Source organism: Aulonocara stuartgranti, assembly GCF_965226115.1.
Source record: "Aulonocara stuartgranti genome assembly, chromosome: 5".
Classification (NCBI taxonomy): domain Eukaryota; kingdom Metazoa; phylum Chordata; class Actinopteri; order Cichliformes; family Cichlidae; genus Aulonocara; species Aulonocara stuartgranti.
The window spans coordinates 29,496,242-29,514,364 of NC_138943.1; the positions used below are offsets into that span (position 1 = coordinate 29,496,242).

The window sequence follows — 18,123 nt, forward strand, 5'->3', positions numbered from 1 at the left end:
TTTATGCGGCTCGTGTTTGTTCCTCCTTTCCCGGCATGCACTTTGTGGCTACGTGCGCGCCACGTGACCCAGCGTCTGTCAACATGAGTGGGCACTGCTGGGCAGGGGAAGCAGCTGGATAAGAGACGGGAGCTGTGACCTGCAGTTATTCACATTTATTTTTCTGTACTTTTAAACAGACAAGCTGGTATTGTGCGCGACTGTCACGAGATGCCGGTACATGCGCCGTTTTAAACCTTACAGGAAGTATAACTTTGTCTGAAAGCTTTTGCTTAACTGAACTCAGTAGTTCGCTCCGAGGCTAGCTAGGTAGATAACGATAGCAGCACCTCAGTCGCTAGACGGTGGACGGTTTCCCCATCAATTGAAATTTACCTCCGAGTGGCTGACATGTCCGTATAACGCGTTAAACACTTGCTGTTTAGCCGGGCTTATGTTTGTTGCCGATGTTAGTTCCCAGATTAGAAGATTCCAGGTCGACCTAGGAAGTGTTTGCTCCACTGTGTGCGTGTACCTTTAAACTAGCTTTTTTTTTTTTTTAGTGTTGCATTGCCGTTTTAAACTGTGTACACGGCTCAGTTGGGACCACGCTATACGTCGTTGCAACTTCCAGCGCCGACGGCTTCACTTGTCCAGTGACAAAGAAGCTATGGATGCCTGAAGCAGGAGAATGAGTGCGAGCTTTCAATGGAGAGGATGTCACCATCTTTCACCGAAGACTGTCCTGCTTAGCGTATCGATTAGCTGACCGGCAACTTCGCAACAGAACTGGGTCCGAGCGGCTGCTGCTGCTTTTCTTCACTTTATTAATTAGTCACGTCCAGATCTTCTGTCCCATGGCTGCAGCAAGCGGGGTCAACATGCTGTCCCAGCACGGAGAGGTGGCTCTGGCTGGTCCAGGAGGAGCAGGGATGCCCGCGGTGTCTCTTACCAATACATCGGTGTCTTCTACACCGACACCAGATCCCAATAACCGGGGGTGCGAGAACGGCGCCTTGATGGACTCCTTTGGGATCTTCCTGCAAGGTCTTCTCGCTGTGATGGCTTTCAGCACGCTCATGTGTAAGTATGGCTAATGCTCTGCTGTGTCAGATATCTGACACCAGCTGCTGATGTAAGCGGGTATCATCCAATAGCAACACTCTGATAATCAAATGTGATATTGATTTCAGCTGGGAGGGTTGAGGTAAATCTATACAGAGCCAGACAAACGACATTAATATGTGTAAATCTAAATGCAGGGGTTTCACTTCACTGTAACAGCATACCAATTAGAGTCACTTGTTGGGGCTTTTTTGGCTGTGTTGATCATTTAAAAAAAAAAAAAAATACTTCCTCTCTGCATTTCCTGGCACATTTGACCTCTCATGCTGCATGTACTCCATATACTGCTGAACTTTGCAAAAATAAATGAAAATGACTTTGTTTGGATGTTGCTGTAGTTTTCACATTTCTGCTTGGCAGTCAGTTGAGGAAGCAATCGCAGTGGAGAAGAAAGATATAAAATGTTGCTTTCTTTTGATTGGGTGATGTGCAGATAGAAAACTGTCCTAAGTAGTTTCAGAATATGTTTTTTAAATAAAGTGCTGTATCTCAAGTGATGGTCACTCTATATATCCTGTAGGTGCTTCACAGTAACAGCTACTAATGAGGTTTCTTTGTCTCAACTAGCATATATGGATTTCAGAAGTAGAAATCATCTTATTATTATTATTATTATTATTATTATTATTATTATTATTATTATTATATATATTTATTTATTTATTTTATAAACTATTTAGAGAGACCATCTTAAATAGGATTTGAAAACTGAAGTATCACTGAGTTTTCAAAACACTACTTCTTTCAGTTGTTTAGGGGTTGCCACACTGGATCACCTGCCTCTGTCTCACCCTTTAACTCGCCTCTGTGCATGTCCCTCTTCTCTACATCTGTAAACATTCTCTGTTCTTCTCACGACCTCAGAATCACAATCAGAATTAGCTTTATTGACATAAGCTCTCAATGTAAACAGAACAGACGCACAATTGCAACATGACACAGACAATAATATGTGCAATGGTGCAGAGTCCAACAACATTCCTCTCATTTGTCTGCAGCAGTAGCATAGTTTCTAACAGCACCTTCCTGGTCAACACAAACCGGTGGCAGTCATCATTAACCCAGACCTGAACCAATCTTGTTTCAAGGTTGCATTCATAATGAGCATTGTATTTAATTTCATGATGAGGGTCCTTCCTAATGGGTCTGATGTTAAGAGCGCACCGAAGTATAAATGTCTTTATAACTCAGAGAGCTCTCATACTGGGAGTTAGAAATACTGAAATAATACTTACAGTAATGTAATACTTAAAATGTGGGGCATGGGTATGAAATGGCAGGACAACCCCATTGATTGCCTTCTTTTAGTGTCCTTTACTGAGCACTCATGGTTCACTTCACCTCTTCAGACTGGACGTTTAGTTTGATCTCAGCTACACACCTGAAAAGTTTTATAAATGCATCTCACACACACACACACACACACACACACACACACACACACACACACACACACACACACACACACACACACACACACACACACACACACACACACACAAAACATGTAGTAAACCTTATCAAACATGCTGTCTTATGTAGTCAACATAGATTGTAGTGCAACACTATATCTAGTTTTTCTTTTTTCTTTGGCTGTCCTTGTCTCGTGATGGCTAAATGTCATCTTGGTGACACCTACTGCAGCATGAGACTGTTCGCTAGATTGTCTCTAGTTGCTTGTTGTCATTAAGCTCGTCTTCTTTTACTTCTCCATGTGGACAGACTGTAAAACTTTTCTTTTTACACCTCAGGCTAAGGTAGCTTTACATTAGAAATTGGCAGGCAAATGTCCATAAACACAGACAAGGAAACGCTGGCACAGAAGATTGGGTTCAGCCAGTGTCTGGCACCAAACTGGCAGCTGTGTGACCTAATGAGAGAAGCCTTAGTTTTATGTGGCTCAGCAGCCTCGCAGCAGTGAGTAGTTTTTTTTTGTTTTTTTTTCTGGGCAGAAGGAGGAAGCAGAGGCCTCTGTCTGCCTTCACATCACACCCAGCTGTAAGTGGGGTGTGTTGGTTATGAAGTCACACTCGTTCGGAGCACAAACTGAGTTCATCGTTTTCCGTAAAAAGCAGCCCTCAGTATATATTTGGACAGAGCAACAACAACATTTAGTTTAAGTTTACAAAAGTGAGGTAGTTTGATGTCCACTTTCCATGATGGAGCCATAAAGCAAAGACTTGAGTGAAGCAGATTGCTTCCCAGAATAACAGTCACACCGATGCACACATACAGTGGCTTTAGTGTTTGTTACCCAGCAGGAGTGCTTAGCAAACAGTTCACTAATAGCTTAATTTGTACCACTTTATTTCATGTATCTTTAAATTGGGCAGACTAGATGAACAGTTTTCCTTCTAACACTGATTTATTGATTCTCTCCCTTTGCGACATTTTGAAAGAAGCATCCATTCCCTTTCACTTAAACTCTCATAGCTAGTAGTTTCATGTCAGCTTGATTAGAAACTCTTTGATTTCTCGCTTGTTCACTTAATTGACTGATATCAGGGCAACGACGGCAAGAGTCTTAGAATAAACCGGTATTCATATACGAAAGCAATAAAATGCTCACTGGAGGTTTGATGGCTCAGAGGAGGGTTGGGTAACTTTGTTTAATGAAAACAAGAGAGAATGTTTGAATGTGTGCAACTCTGTTTGCAAAATCCCACTATCTGTGTGGCACTCTCTTTCCTCTACAGTGAAGCGCTTCAGGGAGCCCAAACATGAGAGGAGACCCTGGAAGATCTGGTAAGGGAATCGAGCCAGCGCTAAATTAATTTCTATGCAAAGAAACCGCATGAGACCCACTGGAGTGCCTTGGAAGTAACGTAAGCGTGTATGTGCAGGTTTCTGGACACCTCAAAACAGGCAATTGGGATGCTCTTCATCCACTTTGCTAATGTCTATTTGTCGGACCTCACAGAGGAGGATCCCTGCTCATTGTGAGTATTTGGATGTCTCTGATAAATCAGAGTAATCTTTTTAAAATGAAGATAATTTAACTTTGTAGACACTCAGTTCACATTAATTTTCCATTTTCCCTCCAGATACCTCATTAATTTCTTGTTAGATGCTTCTCTGGGCATGTTGCTGATCTATGCAGGGGTAAGAGCCGTCAGTGCTATTGTAGAATGGAGGCAATGGGACTCCCTGCGTTTTGGAGAATACGGTGAGGACAGTGCCTGTGATGTCCAGTGGAGGGCAGTAGCTGCCCTTGCTATTATAGCGCTTCAGTGCCATTTCCTACCCTTTCAATGCTTTACTTTGTTCTGTTGGCAATTATGTAACACCAAAGCAGTGACATCTAATATTTTTGTACTATATATATATGTGTGTGTGTGTGTGTGAAATACATAATCATGGTTTTAGACAATCATCTGTCTCCCCAGGAGAGCCAGTGCAGTGCACAGCGTGGCTGGGGCAGTGTATCCTCTACATTCTCATCATGATGTTTGAGAAAGTCCTTATCATGTTGGTCCTCCTCATCCCCCAGTGGAAGCAGGTCAGTAGAAGAGTGTGTTTTTCGTACATGATCATACTATACATGCGAGGTAAATTCACTTTACACGGGTCAGCCCTGCCTCTCACTCGGCATGCTGCTCTGGTCTTGTTTTCTACACCTGAACGTTTTGGTGGGTGTTGTGCTAGTTTGTTTAGGAGTAATTTGGGAAGTTTAGTACACAAAGATGATGCCCAGAGAACTTGTGTAAATACAGTAAAGCATGGTTATAGAGAGTTATTATATTTTTGTAATTTCTACAATTTAGTTTAGGTTCAGCTAGTTTCCAGAGTTTCAGTTTAGTTTTTTGGAAATGTTTTAGTTTAATTCATGTTAATTTCAGTCTTAGTCTTTATTAATTATTGTTTGGAGGGCATATATCAGTGGTAAGATCTACAAAAATCAGTACAGATATTTAAAAAAAAAAAACAACACTTTTTGAAAGCAGTTGACTCAGTGTTGTCGACATCAAGTCTCAGTAAATAATATATTAAACCTCATGAAGCAACTTTTAATTTAATTTTTTTTTTACCAATCCAACAAATACAAATTTTGTGCTATATTTTAGTTTAGTTTTTTCAAATGTGTAGTTTTTATATTTATATAGTTTCAGGTTTTATTTAGTTATATTTAACAATAATAACCTTGGTCCTACATCACTGTGTATACAATAAGGCACACTTAAACAGCATTTTCTGAGTCATTACTCAAAAGCATTTGTAAGTAATGATTTATATTTTTAAGTATTCCCTGGAGAAGGTATTTTGTTATGCTACTAACAGTTTTACTTTCACATTGAGATATACACTTACATAATTACCATTTAATAATTAAATTAATCTCACAAATGATGAGGACACACAGCATCTTTCTTTGGGTGTTTCAGTATGAGCACAAAGCTAACAGCCAAGCAAGTTGTCCAAAGAGCACTTAACTGTGATTTTAATATTGCAGCATTAGAAAAAGAGTCTGTAATCCATCACTGTGTTTGTTACCTGCTGAAGGTCAGCCTCTGGCAGTTTGACTGGGGTTAGTGTACACTCGGGTTTAACTTCACTCTGGGTTCTTCAGTACTACCTTTGTTGGCTCTGCAGATGTTTTCAGAGTCTGTGTGGTGTGAGCAGCAGTTGTTCCTGGCCCAGGGTGCAGCTTGCATTTAATTGAGAAACTATTGCATTCATTCCCCTGCTGGACTTGACCCAGGGGCACTGAAAGCATTAATTCCTAACCACTGGGCCTCCAAAGACAGTTTTTTCATGCCCAAAACAGTTTGTTGTGCTGTACTTTAGCAATTGTGGCGCACTGATTATTTGAGACCTCAGTGTTGGGGGGGGATGAACGCACCTCAGGCCATGCGGTGACTACGTAAGCTACGCAAATTACGTGCGGGATCCGCCTTTCCCTCGTCTCACTATGAGCGTCGGTCGTTGACAACTTCTATACATGATAGAAAAGTTCTTCTTGTCGGGAAAGAAAAAAAAAAGCCTTCAGAGTAAAGTGTCGTTACGGCAGTGAGGTAAAAATGTGGCCTCTCCTCCAGATTTCACCGAATAACAGCAGCGTTAACGTGCTAGCTAGCAGAGCACATCCAAGGTGGGAGAGCATCTTTTGGCGTCTTCGCCTCTTTTATTTAAAAAAAATTTAGTAGTTCTGTGGTTTTGTGTCCGGTTAAAGTAACAGTAATTTTCATTTTAGTCTGTGCGTGAAATAATGGTCTAAAACCACGGGGTTACAGCTAAAATAAATAAATAAATAGAAATAAAAGGTTGTTTATCTGCAACACGTTAATTTAACGGTAATACTGCTGTAATTGTAGTAACCGCGATTTACAGCACAGGGATGATGCCTCATTGATGCCTATCTATGCATACTATACAGTCTGCAGATTTGCCAGCTTTCCTCTTTCTTTCCTTTGTATTTGCAGCAGCTGTTTTCCATTCAGCTTGTTTTCTTAAATGCCGCACATTTGCTTATATTTGCTTATATTTCGCTTGAATATGACAGACCCGTCCCGACCCCATTTAAGACTATAATATTGTCATTGTACAATAATATTATGGGCTGCATGTTTAACCATCAAAAGTTAATGCTGTCACTAAGTGCAACATTATATTTGTGCTTGTTGTGTTTGTTTGTGTGGCAGCTGGCACTCCTCAAGCCTATACACAATCCTGCCCTGGAACTGGCCATCGTTATGCTCATCGTTCCGTTCTTCGTAAATGTAAGTCTGCCCTTATCTTATCTTTCTTCTCTTTTTTGTCTGAATTTTACATCTCCTGCAAAACCAATATTACATGTCTAGCAGGGGTGGAAGAAAAATTGTTTAATTTGAGGACCTAGTTTGTAGTTGAAACAATGTGATAAATCACAATGTATGTTACTCAACAAATCAAAAAATGTTACAAGTCACAATTACATGAATGAAGTGAGTGAAGTACTGCGATAATATTGTGTCACTAACGTGCAGTGAGACATTGTCATTGGTTACCAAAATCATCAGTGCCCATTGTATTGCATGCACACAAAGGTAAAAGCTGTTTCTCTAGTTTTGGTGGATTTTTAAAAACCGCTTGAATCAGTTCTGTAGAAAAATCATCCACCTGTATTTTCTGTGTCACGTAGGCCCTAATGTTCTGGGTAGTAGATAATTTCTTAATGAAGAAGCATAGGACAAAAGCAAAGCTTGAAGAGAGGGAAGAGGACTCACGGGGGAACGGCAAGGTGCGATACAGAAGAGCTCTTTCCCATGATGACTCGGAGTCAGAGGTAAGTTTAACTGGAAAGCTAATGCTAAAGGAGACAGATTCAACTGACACATACCATTTTCATTTCTTCAGTCCATCTGTGTCTCTCTGTCTCTCTTTTTTTTTAACCCAGTAATCTTCTTTTGAGCTCAAACCTAATAAAAAGTGGTACATCGCATTTTTTGATTTGATTGATTTGATTTTTATTGATTAGCATTCAAATATCTCAGTGAAGACATAATAAAGATTACCACAAAGCAAGAAAGCATGAGACAAGGCTAATCAAAAGGTATTGGCTGAAGCATTTGCTTATTACCCCAACCCTTTTAACAAAAGATCTTTTTGCATGCAGCTCCTGTACACAGGGCTCGAAGCAAAGAATAAAACAAAGCAAAAACAAAACAAACAAACAAGATAAGTAACTACATCAAAGCAAAAGAATCAAGAGTTTGGTTTTTGTTTTTGTTTTTTTTGCTCTTTTCATTCTTGATTTATTTATATATATATATATATATATATATATATATATATATATATATATATATATATATATATATATATATATATATATATATATATATATATATATATATATATTTTTTTTTTTTTCTTTTTTTTTTTCTAATACTCTACTTTTAAACAAGGAAAATGAACTACACCTTTTTTAAATCACTGTCATAACTATTCCACAGGTTAACTCCTCTAACAGAAACACATCTCTGCTTTATATTTGTCCTTATCTTGTTTTTTTTAAAGAAATCTGTTCCCCTTAAGTCATATTGACTCTCTCTGACTTTGAACGGCTTTTGAGTACTGGGGCAAAGCAAGTTATTTTGTGCTTTATACATTATCTGTGCCATTTTATATTCAACTAAATCATAAAATTTCTGGGTATTCAGATTAATAAACAAAATGTTAGTTGGTTCTATATAGTTTGATTGGTTTATAATTCTTATAGCTCTTTTTTGTAACTTGAAAATAGGAAGAGTGTTCGTTTTATATGCATTACCCCATATTTCCAGACAATAAGTCATATATGGAAGCAACAGAGTACAATAAAGTGTGTATAATGATTTTTTGTTCAGGACATTTACACAGTAAATGTTTCAGTGCTACTGTGGTCCTCTAACTAGTGGTTTACTTTATAGCTGGTAAACTAGTGTTTACATATCTCTTCTCCACACACACACAGTATTCATTCATCATTCATTCAATAACATTTTTCAAATGTTAGGACAGATAGGATGGCATCTCCATAAAACCTCTCTTGACATGTCTAGATGACATTAAAGCTTGGTTGGCTCTAAACTTTTTAAATTTTAATGAAAAGAAGACAGAAGTGTTGGTGTTTGGACCCAGTGGTCCCTGTGAGTCCTCCTCTGTTGTTTTAGGATCCCTGGAAGTCTATTTTAAATCTGTTGTTACTGACCTTGGTTTTAAGTTGGACAGTGATTTTAAATTGGACAACCAAATCAGAGCAGTGGTGAAGTCCAGTTTTTATCATTTAAGGCGACTGGCAAGAGTAAAATCTTTTCTTTCGAGGCAGCACCTTGAAACAGTGATCCATGCTTTTATTTCTTCCCGCCTGGACTACTGTAACTCACTTTATGTGTGGGTCAGTCAGTCATTGCTCTCACGTCTGCAGCTGGTTCAAAATGCGGCTGCACGACTTCTAACAGGAACTCGAAAAAGAGAGCATATAACCCCCGTGCTGGCCTCTCTGCACTGGCTGCCTGTGTCTTTTAGAGTTAATTTTAAAATTCTTATGTTTGTTTTTAAATGCCTTCACAGTCTTGCCCCGCCTTACCTCTCTGAGCTTCTTCATCCCCACATACCCACAATACCCTGTCGGTCTCTCAGGTCAGCTGACCAGCTGCTCCTGGAGGTACCGAGATCCAGGAGGAAGCTCAGAGGGGACAGGGCCTTCTCTATTGTGGCTCCAAAATTATGGAATAATTTGCCCATGCATGTTAGAGAGGCCCCTTCACTGTCCACTTTTAAATCACGTCTTAAAACCCACTTTTATTCCTTGGCTTTTAACCTCAGTGAGACTTAGTTTCTCTTTTAATTGAAGTAGTTATTTAATTAATGATTTCACTCTTCTTTTATTTGTTCTTTATTTATATCTCATGTAATTTTATTTTACAGTTCCAATGTACAGCACTTTGTGTCAGCTGTGGTTGTTTTAAAGTGCTTTATAAATAAAGTTGATGAGATAGTCCCTAGATTTTCTGGAATTTTATACTGTTATGCGCATGCTGTTACCATACCACAGAGTTGTGGACACACACGTATTTGTGTAGGCGGCTCCTTTGTTCTGCAGTGGGCCAGTGGCGCAATGGATAACGCGTCTGACTACGGATCAGAAGATTCTAGGTTCGACTCCTGGCTGGCTCGTAGCTTTTTTTTTTTTTTTTTTTGCTTTTCTTTTCCTTTTGGTGTTAGATTGACAGTAGTACTCAGTGACTGTTGTCCCTTGCTGGAAGTTTTTTTTTTTTTTTTTTTTGAAGGGGGGGGGGGGGGGCAGTGTTCTTGTTTCCTTAGCAGGTGTTGATTAGGAAAATGAAATGATCCAGACAGGGTGTAGCATTTTAAACAGTTGTTAGATTAAAATTTAAAAAGTAAAGTAAAGGATACATGGGAGAAATAGTCTTTGCAATGTTTGTTCATCAGAGGGCACTCAGCAACTTTGCTGTTAGAAACATGCCACAAAGTCAACAACCGGCTGGTCCAAGTAGAGTAGGGCAGAGTATAAATGCGTATTATTATTTTCATGTTATCTTAGCAAGGACTCAGAAATCAATACACATATTATTATCCTTTGACTGAAATGATTTTTTGGCCTGTAAAATTGGTGGTTGTTTATAAGTTCATGTGCAGTGTTACAGATTTGTATATATTTGATGTATGTATGTTCAATCTCAAAGCAATATCAGGCTTACTTTTGAGGCATTTGAACACTGTAGCAGTCATGCAGCGTTGACAAACGCAAGCTTTGTGTTACTTCCTTCTTCTTGTGTGTTGCTGTTGAATACCACATGCAGTCAGCAGAGCAATAGACTGTGGGGGATGGGCTGAGCTGTAGTAAAACGCATGTATTCCTGTAGGGAGGCACTGCATTCCACTGCGGGCCAGTGGCGCAATGGATAACGCGTCTGACTACGGATCAGAAGATTCTAGGTTCGACTCCTGGCTGGCTCGTATATGTTTTATTTTCTGGGTTGCTTTGATTTGGTTGAAATAATAGAAGCAATTATTGTTATTCTTGCATAAGATGAGAACAGTCATACTATGAATACATTTTCTCTGACCTACTTAACGCTATAGTAAAATTACAGCATAACTTCGTTAAATAAAGCTACAATGACTAGCTTTTAAGATTCAGGAGTTTGTAACCTTTTCTGTGGAGAGATTTTAGGGCATTTTGTGACCACAATATTGAGCATAAGTCCAGTATTTAATCACTCTCCAAATTCCTCTTTATGAAAAACACAACAACTCTCCTTAAAGGGGACCTGAAACACTGCACATATAAAGGCTAATTTACACGATAGAGCACTGCTCTCAACCACTGACATGGATGTAACAGAATCAATAACTCAGAGGAAAATAAAGACACTAAAACCAAAAATCAGTTTAAGGGGATCACATTTGTGCTGTCTTTGCTGCAACAATGAGTTTTAATTAATTGGCTGTTAATGTCTAGCGTTTCTTGTCCCCTTTAACGCAGTCATCTTTTCCCTCCTATTTATTTGTGAAGTAGTGTTTACTCCAGCTTCTGTTAGGATGTGTTTACATTGTGAAAAAACATCAAATGGATTTTGAAAGCATGAAAGGTCACAGCAGTGCAGTTTAGCTTCCCTTTCTGAGAAAGTGTTGCTGCTACACGTGGACCTTGCACCCAGGGCACAACTGTGGGGGATGGGCCACAGTGGTTGAACCATGGGGCCAGTGGCGCAATGGATAACGCGTCTGACTACGGATCAGAAGATTCTAGGTTCGACTCCTGGCTGGCTCGGAACTTTTCTTTTTTCTTTCTGGGGTTACATTGACGGTAGTACTCAGTAAAGTCTTTCTTTTTTTTGTTTCTTTTTCCACATGTTAAAATACAAAATTAGCAGGGGTTGATTATGAAATGATGCAGACATGTATTGGCTTTTTAAACAGTTGTTAAGTGAAACTTTAATTCGACTCCTCGCTGGCTTGTGATCTTTTCATGTATTAAGTTGTGCTATTACTTTAGATTTTGTTAGTTTGTAAAATAAAACAGTCATTCCCACTGTTTTTTTTTTTTTTTTTTTTTTCTTAGTGAGAATATTAGACAATATAAAATTATGCTATCATGCTTTCGTATTATGCTCATTTGGGAGCTCGAGTTTTATGTGGGAGGTCTTCTTTGTTAGGTTTATGTGCTTTACTCTGCCCCCCCCCCCCCCCCCCACAGACTTTCTTTTCATGTATTTTTTGAGCAAGGTTAAAAACAAAAAAAGCTACATCAGCAATGAGGTTGTGAGGCTAGATTGGAATATGATTGTGCTTTTATGGGAACGGGCTCTAAAACATCTGGAGGGCAAATATAAAAAGAAATATTTCTGTGTTTATCCCCATTGTGTGATCAAGCACTTTAGAGTAAACAGTGCACCTGGGAGTCAACATGATAATGATGATGGCAGTCATCGTGGATCTTTTTTTTTTTTCTTGTTTTTGTTTGTTTGTTTGTTTGTTTGTTTTTTAAATGTAACCGTTAACCTCGTCTAACCTTTGAGGTTTGATATATCTCTGTCTCTCCTTCGTTTTCCTCAGATCCTTTTCTCTGCAGATGACGAAATGGATGAGTCTGATGAAGACGATGTCCGTCGACTCACTGGTGTGAAGATGGTGAAAAAGAAGAAGCTTCGCATGGGGATCCCTGTCTGACCTGCGTGCCTAGCTTTACTGTTAGGATCAAAAAGTCTGCGTACATTTCCCCGTTCCCCTACAGATTGTGTGATATTGCCTTCAATCAGTGACCTTCAATTACAAAATAATACACTGTATCTGAAGCTCCTTTACCATTGGCTCCTGGAGGACAGCTATATGAACTTTTTTTTTTTAGCAGTCGACCATTTTTCTTTCCTTTGTTTTTTTTTTATTTTTTTATCATTGTTTATTTTAAACATGGCTCTCATGATGTGAGTGTTGTGTTTCAGGACACTGGGAAAAACAATGAGTGAAGTTACTGTTAAATCCTTAATGTAATAGGAAAACTGAACTGGCTCCAGCAGAGCCAAATATGATGTACTGGGTTACATTTGATATCCTTCCGAAGTGCACCCTCCTCCCCCCAAAACAAACAAACAAAAATGAGCAAACAAACAAAAAAAAAGATGTATTCCTTGTGTTCATTCCACGTTAACATCTGTCCTGTTGTCGTCACATGTAGATGCCCCACCATGGCCTGTGTTATACGTGTGTCTGTGACGGTGTGTACAATTGCACACCCTTTAACTTTAACAGGAGCATTATGTCAGGTTTTGAATCACTGTATTGACTCTACCGTATATCTTGTACGTGATGTTACATTAGTCGAATGGAGCACATTAATCCTTGCAGCAATCTTCCATTTCTTTTAACAAAGACATCTGAAGTCTCTTTTGAACTGTTGAACCTGTAAGACTGCAAGCGCTGCACTGCAGCATCCTTCTAATGTCAGCTCAGCCACTGTTTTTTCTGTAAGCAAACGACTGCAACATGTCTGACTCTTTTACTGATGTGCTCTGACTGTATGTTTTAGTCCTTGAATGTACTTTTTTTTTTTTTTTTTTTTAAGTTTTGAGTGTTTTACTTTCGGGCCAAAAAAGGTGAGTATGCTCATCCCAAAAGTGTTTTTTCAGTAAATATGGGAACAGGTTCTTGCACAATTTCCCATTTTTCTCAGCTTTTGCCTTTCCCCGTTCTAATGTGTGGGGTTTTTTTGTTTTGTTTTTTTCCTTTGTTATTGTTGTGTTTTTGTTTTGTAGTTCCAACAATGTGCCTGAGTTAAATTACCAGCAGTCTTTTTATTTTTGGTTTTGATTCGGTTTTGTTTTCTTTGACTGTTTTAAGCAGAGCTCGAGATCTCCAGAGGGGTATACTACGAAGACAGTTTTAACACAGCCAGGCTTTCTTTGTGTTAGTATCATCTTATTAGTACATGCACATTCCAGTAAAAATGTGGAACTTCATTCAGTGGTTTATTAAGATACAGCTTAACAACTTGCACAAATGAAATACATTCCCCTAGCATAGAATCTACATTGCGCTTAACACATGCTGTAAGTGAAAATGTGAGACTTCTGCTAATTTTTAAACTGAAACTCAGAACATAACCTGCTCCTGTCCAGTAATGGAGTCACATTAGTGACACAAAACTCTGAGTTTAAGCTCAACATAGTTTTCTAAACCACTAATCTCACTTTGCAGTACACCCCTCAGGCATGAAGCACCATCCAGCAGGCTCTAATCTTAAGAATGTGACGTACATAGACCTCTAAACTGTAAACAGTAAGTGCAGACCAGGCAGCTGAGAGAAAGGGTGTGCTTGTGTGTGTGATTTAACACACACACACTAGTGTGTGTATATAAACTGGCATGTCCTGAATATATGTGTGACTGCTGGTCCTGTTTAAAGTAAAAGGCGTGACTTAAACTACAATGATTACGGTGCTGCTGATGATTTCATTCTGATGTTTTTGGCATGTTGGTAAAGAAGGAAAGACTGTGCGTTTTTAAAAAGGGGAAAGTACGGGACAGTGCAGAAGTCATGGTAACTGTCAGCTGAACTAGAACAAAGAGGGCTTTAGTATTTTGCAGAGCTTAATCTACTTCATGAACAACATCTGATGGAAATAAGTTATCATATAAATGCTTTCCAAATAAACGGTATGATACAGAATGAAAGTAGTGGATTACCTTTCTGTTGTGGCAGAGAAAAGGTGTTCCCTGACCGGGAATCGAACCCGGGCCGCGGCGGTGAGAGCGCCGAATCCTAACCACTAGACCACCAGGGATTGAAAGGGACCACGGTGTGACGTCATAAAATGTGTAAACGCATTTATGTTAAAAAAAACAAAGGGGGATGATGTTCATCCCAAAACTGTTTTTCATACCTTGACTTTTAAACTTTGTATTTATTTTATAAAAGTGAGATTCAAAGATATTCATTGATATCTGCATTTGTTTTGTTTTGTTTTTTTAAAGCCATGTTTAAACAACAAAATTACAACACGGTGATGATTTCAGCATCTCTTTAATTGTGGGGATTGCTTGCTGTTTACCACTAGGGGTAACGCTTTCCTTATCAGAGTCGACCGGTAATGATTGTGTTCCCAGAAATAGATCTGCTTTCAGCAAATACACATGCAGTAATTAAGCACCAGGAGCCATTCTTAGGGGCTCTTTACAGTTCACGACATGTTGGATCAACAGCTTAATTTAAAAGGCACCTTTTGTCTCTTTGTCTAAGACTTTTTGTCTATTTATTACTTTTACTGTAAGTACCATGTTCTGCTCAAAAACATATAATTTGTTGCGTTTGATATTTTAAGTGTTGTGGTTTTAAATGCTGATGATGGAGCTCCAAGCCAGTTGTTTAAGGGTGAAGGATATATTTAACGGGCCAGCATAAACATACATGCGTAATGAGATGCTCTAAACATCGCACTGGGAAAAGTCTTAATAATCATCATAATCATCATCTGCACAAACGGGTAATCCAAATGATGGCTAAAAGTCCTATAACTGCTTTGACTGCTCTAAGTGGGTAACAATCACATACAAACAGTAACGAGTCTTACTGTGTGTCACTGAGTTAAAACAGTGATGAGTCGGTGTTTCCATGATCCCACAGCTCACACCTTGAATTTAAACACTGATGCCAAGTCTAATGAGTAATATTGCCTAAACTGTTTGCTTACTTGTTCCAGGCTAAAAAGAAAAGTGTAAACGCATTTAAAACAATCCGGATCGAGTGCATAAAGTAACATGATATTAAGTCCTAATGGTCCATACGAACAGATTTGGCAGAGAATGCGTACTGAAAACACAACTGGTCCAGATTGACATTTGGGCGGCTCTTACTGGTCCAGCCCTTATTTTGATGGTTAACTGGCTGAAAATGCTTTTTATGACATCCCAACAAGAAACATCCTCTTGCCTAAATCAAGTTATTGAACTGAGTAAGCAGATTCCCAAGAACTGGCTCTACAAGGCGGTACTGCTGGGTGGTGATCACTAGTTTAATGTAGTCCAAAGTGCAAAGCTCTACAGAGACATTTTCAAAAGAGGATGTGAGTGCAGGGTTAACCGGAGGAGGAGGTGTAGCCTTCTGCCACTCCTGTTGTGTCTTGAAATTGTCAGCTGTTGGCCTGTAAGCTTATCGTTAACCCCATTCCAGCTGTACTATCCTTCACATCACACCTAATAATACACTGTGACAACAGGCAGTGGAACCGATGGCAGGGGGGGGCCTGACTGACTCACTGCAGGCTGACACAGGACTATATATAATGTCTGGGGGACAGACACACACACACAACAGAATAACAACCAACAAATCAATTACACTGTCTGCGGGATCAGAGCACCAACTCTAACAGCCATGTCACAGGTACGTTACATCACCTCACATACAGCAAATGAATACACAATGAATCCACGCTTTACCAGAGAGTCACATACGTTTTATTTGCCCTTATTTTCTTTACTGTAGCCAGGCGAGGTAAAAAAGAAGAAGCGCCCACCGATGAAGGAAGAGGACCTCAAAGGAGCCCGCAGTAAACTGGGACTGAAGGGCGAGGTTAAGAGTAAGACCTATGAGGTCATGGTGGAGTGTGGTGAGTAAAGTCTTTGCTGTCTGCAAAGGCATTATGTCTTCCTGGAATAACAAGTATGAACTCATGGGCGCATAGACCGTAAACATGACTATGTATATCTCGTAAAAACAGACTAGTTGACTTTGTGTTGTATTCGTGTCCGATTGTTTAAAAGAGAGAGAGAGGGAAAAAAAAAACGAGTTCCCTGACCGGGAATCGAACCCGGGCCGCGGCGGTGAGAGCGCCGAATCCTAACCACTAGACCACCAGGGAGAGCTGAAACTACGAAAACATGTATCACTTTTAAAGGACACACCGACGATGAGTTCCCCGTGTTTCGTGTAGTTTTCTTGATAATAAATCACCAATGGTTTCTGTCGGAGTGAGTGGAGGGACATTTTATAGCTTCTTCAAACATTGACATTGGACTCTATGAAGAAGTAAATACAGAAAAAAAGTCCTACGACAGCACTATCTCACGAACATTGCACACATACACATCCATATAAGTGTACTAGATGTCCACACTCCAAACACCTCATAGTCTGATATAGTTTTAATAGCAGCTTACTTGGACATGACGTTGAATGATTAGTATTCCTTTGGGGTTGGTGCCTGGTACTAAGAAGTGCCTGATTAAAAATTTGAATGTCAAATTCTCAACTATGAATCGAGGAAGTGCCACAAATAGAGAGTGTTTTTCTGACACGTGTCTTGTGTCTCTGTCTCGTTCTGTGATCAGAACGCGCGGGCAAAGTTGCTCCATCTGTGTTCAGTGGTGTGAGGACAGGAAAGGAGACCGTGCTTGACCAGCCCACATCTGCCAAAGCTCCTGGAGCCAGTGTGTTCAGCAAGTGAAGCACACTGCAACCTGAAACCAAACAAATAGCACAGGATGAACATGCACACTGTTGGCTTTGTGCTTCAGACTCAGAGACTTTTAAGTGTGTGCTTCTTCCTGCTTTAATGAAAAATGTAAGAAAGATTAATTGAAGACAGATGAATGTGGTTCATTGCTATGATTATATATTGTGAAAAAAATGTTTGTTTTTTTTACTTGTGTTCAGCATTTTCCTAAATAAACTCTCACTGTGACAAGCAACCTTAAGACTTTTATTTCAACATATTATAATCTGCTTATTGTAATCCAATTATTGTAAAAGTAAAAAAAAAAAACAAACACTTTCGAACAAATGTTTTTTAATGCAAATGTGCACATCTGCACCAAAATACAAATGTGTGATAAATCCTGATGTTCTATTATTGTACAGGACTGTAAAGCTCTTTCTTTTAAAGTTATGTGTTAACAAATCTCTAGATTTTCAGAGGCTTTCCCTAAGTATCAAAAAAATAAATGTTCATTTGTTGTATTTTAAACGCTGATCCCTAACTAGTGAACAAATAGAAATGTGGGGGTTGGTCAGCATAGTGCCACAAAATGAGTTACCAGATCTGGCTAGGTCTGGAATAGAGAAGAGCCAACATCAATAGTTGTTTGCCAAAATTGCAACACAACAAATAAGCAGACAAAAATCTAGTTTACTGTCTGCGGAGATTATGTCTACTTATGTTTCTGGGCTAAATGACAAACACATCTTTACATAAATGCTGATGATGAGAAATGATAAAAAGCCTCTTGTAGTTTCTGACAGGTCTTCACTTTTTAATTCCAAGAGCATAAAAAGACTGTAAAGTAAAGTCCCACACAAGAACCTCCTTCCTTCAGCCAAAACAATGAAGACGAGATGTGGAAGATCTTGGAGTGACCTAGCCAGTCTCCAGACCTCAGGCCTGTAAAAAATAAAGTTTCGAGTTTCCAGGCGGCAGCCAAGAAACCTAAAGGATTTAGAGACATCTTTCCCCATCTCACAATGCTGTGATTGCAGCCATTCTCCAGCTTTCTGTGAATGGTACTCTTGCCCGTTAATCTGTAGTCTTTGATCAATGG

General features: G+C 39.3%; 2 protein-coding genes across 2 annotated transcripts; both read left to right on the plus strand.

Annotated features, from left to right (window-relative positions):
* Positions 1-76: 76 nt before the first annotated feature.
* Positions 77-14,521, plus strand: stimate (STIM activating enhance). Its single transcript, XM_082532778.1, has 8 exons — positions 77-1,062; positions 3,801-3,849; positions 3,948-4,043; positions 4,149-4,270; positions 4,491-4,603; positions 6,744-6,821; positions 7,223-7,366; positions 12,148-14,521. The coding sequence occupies exons 1-8, from the start codon at positions 837-839 to the stop codon at positions 12,259-12,261; spliced, it is 942 nt and encodes a 313-aa protein (XP_082388904.1). The 5' UTR covers positions 77-836; the 3' UTR covers positions 12,262-14,521.
* Positions 14,522-15,729: 1,208 nt separating this feature from the next.
* Positions 15,730-17,277, plus strand: mustn1b (musculoskeletal, embryonic nuclear protein 1b). Its single transcript, XM_082532779.1, has 3 exons — positions 15,730-15,970; positions 16,073-16,196; positions 16,918-17,277. Exons 1-3 carry the CDS (start codon positions 15,962-15,964, stop codon positions 17,031-17,033), a joined length of 249 nt encoding a protein of 82 aa, XP_082388905.1. The 5' UTR covers positions 15,730-15,961; the 3' UTR covers positions 17,034-17,277.
* Positions 17,278-18,123: the final 846 nt, after the last annotated feature.

What these genes read in the sequence shown, in the direction of transcription:
- stimate (XM_082532778.1), top strand. Translation starts at nt 837, where the DNA reads ATGGCTGCAGCAAGCGGGGTCAACATGCTGTCCCAGCACGGAGAGGTG. An exon ending in GAGGAGGATCCCTGCTCATT is followed by an intron (nt 4,044 to 4,148) that starts GTGAGTATTTGG and finishes TTTTCCCTCCAG; the next exon opens with ATACCTCATTAATTTCTTGT. An exon ending in TCATCCCCCAGTGGAAGCAG is followed by an intron (nt 4,604 to 6,743) that starts GTCAGTAGAAGA and finishes TTTGTGTGGCAG; the next exon opens with CTGGCACTCCTCAAGCCTAT.
- mustn1b (XM_082532779.1), top strand. An exon ending in TGAGGTCATGGTGGAGTGTG is followed by an intron (nt 16,197 to 16,917) that starts GTGAGTAAAGTC and finishes TTCTGTGATCAG; the next exon opens with AACGCGCGGGCAAAGTTGCT.